Source organism: Ammodytes marinus (assembly GCF_949987685.1).
Source record: "Ammodytes marinus genome assembly, chromosome: 10".
Taxonomy (NCBI): domain Eukaryota; kingdom Metazoa; phylum Chordata; class Actinopteri; order Uranoscopiformes; family Ammodytidae; genus Ammodytes; species Ammodytes marinus.
In genome coordinates, this window is record NC_137214.1 from 703,201 (window position 1) to 712,584 (window position 9,384).

The window sequence follows — 9,384 nt, forward strand, 5'->3', positions numbered from 1 at the left end:
GTCCCCTAGACATGACCCACTGCTTTAACAGATGAAAATAAACAAGTGAGATGGGAAAATGTTAATTTTTTTTAACTTAGTTGCATAATAATTGTGCACACTAATAGTTGCCTAATAATTGTGCACATATGTATATTCTCTTAACCCATTGATGACGGCTGCTGCGCGATGCCACATTGTATCTCCTGCCTGATGCTGCGTCGTGCAGCATTGTTACTTTATCTAATTTTCATGGCGTGTGCAACATAGAATGCACCGTCATTGGTTCAAATACACATGAGGAGGGTTTTGTTGATTTTTTAAGACCACGTGACCACCCAAAAAGTGTGGTTTGCCGAAAATCACGCCAATCAAAACATTTATAAATAAATAATAATAAAAAAATAGTGATAGTGTATTACAGAACAGTTAGTGGCGTTCGGAGCGCAGAATCAAGGTCTACTATAGGCTACTGACGAAAAGCACACAACACATTGCATCTATTTATTAACAATATTTATGAATTTAGGCTATATTTTGCTGCTCCAACTCAAATTCAGCCCAGCCAGGCGATAGTTAAGTTTCAGTTTCGTTTTCATCTCTGTGGTATACAGCCGTTTGGACCAGCTGATCGGCTCCCGACAGCAGGAGTCAGTCTGCGTTCCAGTTGTACTGGGAAGTCGGATTTATGGTGCCAGTGATAACTGAACTAAATAATAAAATAAAGCTATCTTCTCCTTCCTATATCTGTCTATCTTTATCCCTCCACTGCACACTCAGTCACTACTATCCATGCTAAAAGGAAGCAGGATTATATCGGCATTTTTTGGGCGGCAGTGGCGAAGTGGGTAGGGAGTTCGCCTCTGGTGTGCAGGGTCGGAAGTTCGATCCCCCGTCTCCCCGCCACATGTCGAAGTGTCCCTGGGCAAGACACTGAAACCCGAATTGCTCCCGATAGTTAGCTTAGTTAGCTTAGCACCCTAGTGCTAAGCCTACCCTGCGTGGTAGCTGCTGCTATTGGTGTATGAATGTGTGTGTGACTGGGTGAATGTGTACAAAAAAAACAATGTAAAGCGCTTTGGGTCTGTGATAAACGGAGATATAGCGCTATACAAGTCCATTTACCATTTACCATAACCTCGTTTAGCACATTATTTTTAAATATTTTATATTATTTATTCTTTTTTTTCTCCCCCATCTAATTTTGACGATTTTTAGAAAAATCTGTTGGTTTGTAAGCACTAAGGGAGCATATTTAAATAAAACCTGTGAACCTTAACTTTTAAATGTATTTTATTTCATGTTTCTATGTGCTACACAGGCTTAGATATTAAGGTTTTGGTAGACTTTACAATTCATACTATTTTTTCAGAAAACCCTCAGGCATTAAGGACATGCATCCTAGATTGCCATAGTCATCAATGGGTTAAGAAAGACAAAACCTCACTTTTACTGTCTTAATCATTCAGGGTTAGGTTCATTAAAATTTTGGATTGACCGAGAGCACTGTAGTTGTTCAATAATAAAATTAATCCTCCAAAATACAACTTGCCTAATAATTGTGCACACAGTGTATGTGCTGCAAGTTCTTACCTGAAGGCATAAACTCCCACCAGCGACCAGCACAAAGGTCCACTACCTTGACCACTCGCAGGTACAGGGTAACAGCTTCTCGAAGCTTTCTTGACAGACACTCCATACACATAATGTCTTTCATGGGAAGGTACCTAGACATACACACAAAAAAGAGTGTTTGTGTAAATATATACAGTAGTGGACAAAAGTGTTGGCACCCCTGGAAATCTGTCAGATAATGCACTATAATTTCACCCAGAAAATGATTCCAATAACAAGTGCTATGGCATTAATATTTGTATTACATTTTTCTCCAACTGAAAAACGCCAAAAAGAAAATACAAAAATGCCTAATCGGATACAATTTTACACAAAACTCAGCTCCAGGTCGCTCAGGTTTGAAGGGTGCCTTCTCTGAACAGCTGTTTTCAGATCCCCCCACAGGAGTTCTATGCGATTCAGATCTGGACTCATTGCTGGCCACTTTAGAACTCTCCAGCACTTTCTCTCAAACCATTTTTGTGCTTTTAAGTATCCTTTGGGTCATTGTCTTGCTGGAAGACCTATGACCTCTGAAGGAGACCCAATTGTCTGACACTTGGCAGTACCTTGCGCTCCAAAATTCCTTGATAGTCCTCCGATTTTCATGCACAGAGTCCTGTGCCAGAGGCAACAAATCAACCCCAAAAGATATTTGAACCTCCACCATGTTCGATTGTAGGGACTGTGTTATTCTCTTTCAAGGCCTCATTTTGTTTTCTGTAAACACATTGATGTCTTTTACCAAAGAAATTATATCCAATTTGTCTTTTTGTCTATTCGCTTTTGTGTTTTTTTTTTTTTTTTTTTCCATTGCAAACAAATGACATAAACATATTAATGCCAAAACATGTTCTGGGAGAAGCAGTGCATTATCTGACAAGAATTCTAGGGATGCCAACAGTAGCTGGAGGGCTGTACCTTTACCTGAATATATGACAGAGGACTTCATGAGACAGCTCGTTAATGAAGTCTTTGGGCTCACTGGGTCTCAGAAGCTGTTCCCCTCCAATGCTGCCTCCTACAGCCTGCAGTTTAGAGGTCTTCCTCCTAGGACCCATCACACTTCCGTCCTCCTGCAGCTTGGAGGCTCTACTTCCCACGCATGAATCTCAGTTCTGGATAAAATATTAAAGAAGATAATGACACAGACAGGGGTGGTCTGTGTGTGTGTGTGTGTTAGGTACAGCGGTTAATTTTTTTTCCCCCAGCGCTTTATGGCTAAGGCGTCCTCCTTAACAACACCAGCCAAAAAAAAAAAGTTTTTATATATAGGGGAGAACGGGGGAATCTGAGGCATCGGGTAATGTGAGCCACCCCCTGTATCTAGGCAACGGAAAACATTTGTGGTCATGTGAGATATATGTTTTCAAGCCCCTCTCATTTCCCCATGGCCCTGAAAGAGAGGACCTCATGGTGCTGTGGTAAGCATGTTTTTTTTCACCAAAATAGGTATTTTGCATGTAAAAGTAAATTTTCTTGCCGTCAACTTAATCAACTGTTGTGCCAAAGCAAATGTATTCACGTAGAAAAACTTCTATCGAACTACCAACATGTAAAAACCATGTGAACCATAGCTAAATATTAGCCTGAAATGCTAAGAGAGGTAGTTTTTTCTCAAATTGTGGTGGTGGGGGAAAGTGAGCCAAATGCTGTGGGGGAAAGTGAGCTACTGTCTCACTTTCCCCCACCATGAGGTACAAGTTAAGTTTAGTCTTAAACATATTTTAATGTAATATTACATAACATATGTTTTATTTGAATGTCATACACATTGTAGAAAAGCCATCATGCCAAGGAAATACACCAGGAAGACGACCTGGGGCAACCAAACGGAAAGAGCACCTTCTCATCTTTCCCTGTAACCTTCAGGGCTGGAATGTAGAGTAGGCCTAGTTGTAGAGTATGACAGGCTGATGTTATAATCCAGTTGGGTCTTCTCCTGTGTTCTGAGTCCCAGGCTGTTCTCGCTGGTTCTGATTTTCCTATGTTTTGACCCCCAGACACAAGCTGGCTCTAAGGGTCCTGTGTTCTGACCCCCAGACTGTGTTCTAATCTAACTGGTTCTATCTTTCATTTGAATCTTATTAAAACCTTTTGAATTATAATATGTTGTATTTGATTTTGTTCAGAGTTACTTTCAAGTGTTTAGAAAATTTGCTTTGCTTAATTGACCAAACCCCATCATTCTTTTACTAGTCCGACATTAGTTCTGGAATGTGTGGCTAGCTTTCAGGATTCTTACTGTTACAATGTGTTGTTATGGTAGTTTCAGAGTGGAAAAAGTAAGTGGATCAGTTTACCCCACAGCTGGGGTAAAGTGAGCCACATGACAACTTTTTTTAAAACAATCATATTTTCATTGCCCTTTGTCTTGAAAAAATTCTGCTAATGCCCATTTCTAGGAAACATCCTGAATTAATGGGAAATGTGTAAATTTGAGTGATAAATAATTTTAGCTCGCTTAGAGGGGAGCAAATGTAAAAAGTGGCTCAGATTACCCCGTATTTATATCCAGTGTGCGTCTTTTGTGTGGACGAAAATGCCTAACGTCAGAGGAGGATGGGCAGACTGGTTCGAGATGATAGAAAGGCAACAGTAACTCTATATGTATACACTCACTGGCCACTTTATTAGATACACCTGTTCAATGGCTTATAAAAACAAACAGCTTATCAGTCAATCACATGGCACCAATGTAATGCATTTAGGCATTTAGACGTGGTCAAGACAATGTACTGAAGTCAAACCGAGCATCAGAATGGGGAAGAAATGGGGTTTAGGTGACTTTGTTTGAACATGGCATGGTTGATAGTGCATGGGAGGATGGATCCATACTTTCATGTTGTTTACGCCAAATTCTGAAGCCATCTGAATGTTGCAAATTAAATCGAGACTCATCAGACCAGGCATGATTTTTCAATCTTCTATTGTCCAATATTGGTGGGTGGTCCTGTGAGAATTGTAGCCTAATTTTCCTGTTTTTAGCTGAAAGGAGTGGCACCCGGTGGGGTCTTCTCTTCTGTTGCTGAAGCCCATCTGCTTCAAGGTTGGTTGTGTTTTGCGTTCAGAGATAGTATTCTGCATACCCTGGTAGTAACGAGTGGTTATTTGAGTTACAGTTGCCTTTCTACTTTCTATCATCTCGAACCAGTATGCCCATCCTCCACCGACGTCTGACTTCAACAAGGCATTTTACGTCCACACAAATGCCCCTCACTGGATATTTTTTCTTTTTCGGACCAGTCTCTGTAAACCCTAGAGAAGGTTTAGAGTGAAAATCCCTGTAGATCAGCAGTTTCTCAAATACTCATACCAGCCCTCCTGGCACCCTCAACATTGCCATGTTCAAAGTCACTCAAAATCCCTTTTTTCCCCATTCTGTTGCTCGGTTTTAACTTCAATAAGTTGTCCCGTCCAGGTCTACATGCCTAAATGCATTGAGTTGCTGACATGCTATTGGCTGATTAGTTATATGTGTTAAAACACACACACACACACACACACACACACACACACACACACACACACACACACACACACACACACACACACACACACACACACACACACACACACACACACACACACACACACACACACACACACACACACACACACACACACACACACCTGTTTAATTTCTTGTTAACACATATAGCTAACGGCGTCCACACACATCCTGCGTCTACCTCTGGAGCGCGTCGCCTTAACTTACTGCTGCCTCTCTCTGACTTTTCTTGGCCACACATGGAACGTCGCTGCAGCGCTGCTTCTAAGCCCTGTCTTTCTACATAGAGTTTTCATAGATAATTCCCATTAAAAATGTTTCGTGTCATTTATGATGCATATGATTTATATTGAGTCTAATATTGAGTCTCGACAGTAATCCGTGCGCCCCATTGCCCTTTTTTTTGCCACATTTTCCCTTGTTGGAAGTTTTATTTTGAAAGGGACACACCAGGAAATGGTGAAACTACAGCGAAAGCTGCCGGTATGAAGTCAATATGACTCTCAGCAGCAGAGTATTTCTCTATCAGTTAAAGCAGAGAGACCCGAGAGAGAGTCTCTCAGAAAAAAATAGGCGAGCCTCCTGAGGTGAAAGGGAGCGTCGCTGCAGACTCGCCTCCGACGGGCATCGGCAGCGCGTCAGTGGTTGGATGTGTGGCCGCTAGGGATGGGCATTTTAAGAAATGTCCTTGCTCGATCATCGCTAGAATTATCGAGCAATTATCGATTAATCATTAACTTTTTCTACAGGCTATATTAAAATTCCCGTTGGTAGAAAATACAAAATGCAGCATGTTTTTATCAATGAAATCTTTATTCCAACAATAATGTATAGGCCAACAATAATACAAGACAGTTAACTTGAAGACCTACCTACAACTGTTTAACAGTTTTAAAATAATAAATACAGGCATTATAGGTTATAGGCTATGCTGCGCTCGTAAAGGCCGAACAATGCGCCTACAGGCACTCTTAAAGGTTTGGAAACGCTTCAACAAGACTAAATCTGTATTCCAATTACTATAAGTAGCCTACTATCGGCCAACAATAATCAAACAAGGCAGTACAAGTGGGCATTAAACTGTATAACTGTTTTGAAAAAAAGGGGAAAAAAAGGCCGACATAGCTATGCCTATAGGCTGCAGCTGGCGCTCGGAAAAGCTCGCAACAAAAAGATCCACACATTTAGAAACAATTACATGAACTAGCCTATCTAAAAGCAATACCTTAGTGAACATATATAAGGCTGAACTTGTTGCTAAAATGTCACAGTTTTGACAAAATGTAACGACTCTAAGAGGCACCAAGCCGAAAGAAAAGCGGAGCGAGAGACAACACATTAAGAAAAAAAAGAGCGACGTACATACGGTGGTGACTGTCCCCACTGTCCATAGCATACAGTACCTCCAGCCTACATATTTTTGTTTAGGAATTTAAGCATGTTAACATGCTCGGGGGTCAGACGCGAACGCAGCCTTGTAACTGTCAGTCCAGCAGCAGAAAACACCCGCTCTGACGGGACCGAAGTTGCGGGGATGCAGAGGTATTGTCGCGCCAACTTTGACAGCCTGGGGAACCTTCTTCCTTTCACTTTACACCAGTCGGTAGGGTTGCAATCCAGGGGTGGGGTAGGGGGGGTATCCCTCAGAAAGTTATTAACCTCTGTGTCAATGCCAGTGTCCAGTATAGTGGAGTAGTGCTCCCCGAGGAGTAGTGCCATATAGCGGAAGCCTGTGTGGCGGCGGCTCCAGTGTTTGCGCTCCCTTCGTCAGCGTGCCGCCCAGCCTGCTCGATAGCCTCCTGGCCTGTCTCCACTGCCTCTCCCAGTTCAACTAATTTCGCATGTGTACAGTGCACGTCTCCGTTTTTTACATTAGAAATAATAAAACATCGTGCCCTGGTGGTTAGATTTGTTATTTCTTCCACATAGTGATATTCAATTAAATGCTTCAGGACTCACAGTATGCAATACAACGTCCTTTTGATCGATAACAATATAAATTGATCGACACATTTCTTAACGAGCAATTATCGAGCATCGATTAATTATGCCCATCCCTAGTGGCCGCTCTAGGTTGATTACACGGTCGGTGAGAAAAAGTCAGACGCAGACGCGCAGTAGATGCTCAGTAGAGGTAGGATGTGTGTGGAGGCCGTAATCATCACATGGCAGCAACTCAATGCATTTAGGTTGAAGTTCAAACCGAGCATCAGAATGGAGAAGAAAAGGGATTTAAGTGACTTTGACCGTGGCATGGTTGATGGTGCAAGACGGGCTGGTCTGAGCTATTTCAGAAACTGCTTATCTACTGGGATTTTCCCGCACAACAATCTAGGTTTAACAGAGAATGGTCCGAAAAAAAGAATATATCCAGTGAGCTGAGCTGCAGTTGTGTGGACGAACATGTCAGAGGAGAATGGGCAGACTGGTTCGAGATGATAGAAAGGCAACAGTAACTAAAATAACCAATTGTTACATGATCCAAGTATGCAGAATTCCATCCAATAATAGAAGTATGCCACGATCTAAGGCAGTTCTGAAGGCCAAAGGAGGTCCCACCCATTACTAGCAAGGTGCACCAAATTAAGTGGCCGGTGAGTTTAAAAAGGCTATATTTTGCGCAGCTGTTTGTGTTCAGAGGTCATTCAACACGTGAGAAAATAAGATGTCTGGTTTATTTCATCCATGAGAAAATATTGTTTTATGAATGAGTAAAATGAGTGCATGCTCAACCTAGCATTATTTCAGGAATGGAAGTCCATCCTACTACACCAATCATCGGTTAAACCTAAATCCTATGGCACACTGATTAGCTGTTCGGGCTTCGGAAATGCATTTTCTGTCCACCGCACATCTTCACGAGTTTTATAAACATTGCTGCACGAACTATTACGAAAAAAACGTGGTGCCATAGCTTATACCAGTCACGTTTCTTTCCAGATTCTTCATTTCATGCTCAATGTAGTAAGTCTCAGTAAGAAAGGAAACCAACTCTCTGGATGCAAGGTTCACGACACTATTACGTTAGCTGAAAAGCTTTGAGCGAAAAACAAATAGCGTTTATTAGGAAACTGACACGACAATACATCTGCTGGCCAACAAGTGACGCTCAAACGTTCATTTGCAACGTGCTAACTAACATCGACACAACAGAAAGCCAATTATTTCACAACTGTCACACTTGTTTAACGTTATCTTGCTTTAAAGTTCAACCAGGTCTTTGTCAAAGCTAGCTCAATTAGCAGAGCCAGAGCTCACATTGTAGACAAAAACCCAACCACACAAATAACCGATACAGCAAGAAAGCTGGCTAAAACTATCACCTTTAACAAGGCATTTAGCAATGTGCTTACCTACCGGTGTTTTTCTCTCAGTCCTGCTGTGATTTAGCTTTTCTGCCATCCTGTGTTTTGCAAAATTGCTCAACACAGAAGATTTTTCACTTCTACAACTGTCACTAGTGCCGCCGCTTCTTCTTCTTCTTCTTCTTTGTCTTCTTCTTTAGGGTATATTAGCGGTTGGCAAACCAACTTGTAGGCGCATTACCGCCACCTGGAGTAGCAAAAACATTGGTTTTACAGGCATGGAATGTTGTAAAAGGTGGTTCACCAGAAATTATGTCTAGGACCTTCAAGGATCACAAACTGGATCTGGATGGACAACCTGGTCAACTACCTGCTGGAAAGCTACAAGGGCAGACATTGCCCATCAGAGCCAGGGTTTAAGGCCAGGGTAAAATTTAAAAATGTTTACTTATGATGATATCATCGTGAAACTTTGTCAGTTGATTAGCTTACTGATGACATTAAAACAATAATTTTATTATTAATATATATATATATATATATATATATATATATATATATATATATATATATATATATATATATGTGTGTATATATATATACTGTACTTTGCAAACGTTATATTAAGAGGCTAAATATGAGGAATTTTGTGTGGACAAATAATTTGGAGACACTGGGTCTGATGAATTAGAAGCTATTGAAGAAAGACACACGGATTTTCCATAAAAATATTAATTTAAAATAAGAAAATGTATGCAGGGTCCTCTGGGTTGGGCTTGGTGCTCTTTTTCTTTAACGAGACCCATTTCTCTGTAATATAATGAATGCATTTAAATGCAGTGAGAGGAACTAAGCAGAAGAACTCTTGTCCAGCTATGCCGTGATCTTAATATAAAAAACACAAACTCAAAAGTTATTATTTTTTTTTAAACATATTCATCCGCGCCCCCCCTGCCATAACCCCGCGCCCCCCAA

At 41.1% G+C, this 9,384-nt stretch overlaps 1 protein-coding gene across 4 annotated transcripts in view; it reads right to left on the reverse strand.

Annotated features, from left to right (window-relative positions):
• The window catches only part of fbxo38 (F-box protein 38), a 157,552-nt gene extending 148,978 nt beyond the window's left edge, over positions 1-8,574 (reverse strand). For 2 of the 4 annotated variants that reach the window (XM_080035577.1, XM_080035580.1), the window contains exons 1-3: positions 8,462-8,572; positions 2,521-2,711; positions 1,573-1,706 (exon numbers count right to left, since the gene is read on the reverse strand). In XM_080035577.1, coding sequence (XP_079891703.1) covers positions 1,573-1,706; positions 2,521-2,654 — 268 coding nt within the window. In that variant the 5' untranslated portion in view covers positions 2,655-2,711; positions 8,462-8,572. Of the gene's footprint in view, positions 1-1,572; positions 1,707-2,520; positions 2,756-8,457 lie in introns of all 4 variants that reach the window. The other 2 variants (XM_080035578.1, XM_080035579.1) reach the window with 2 other exon arrangements.
• Positions 8,575-9,384: the final 810 nt, after the last annotated feature.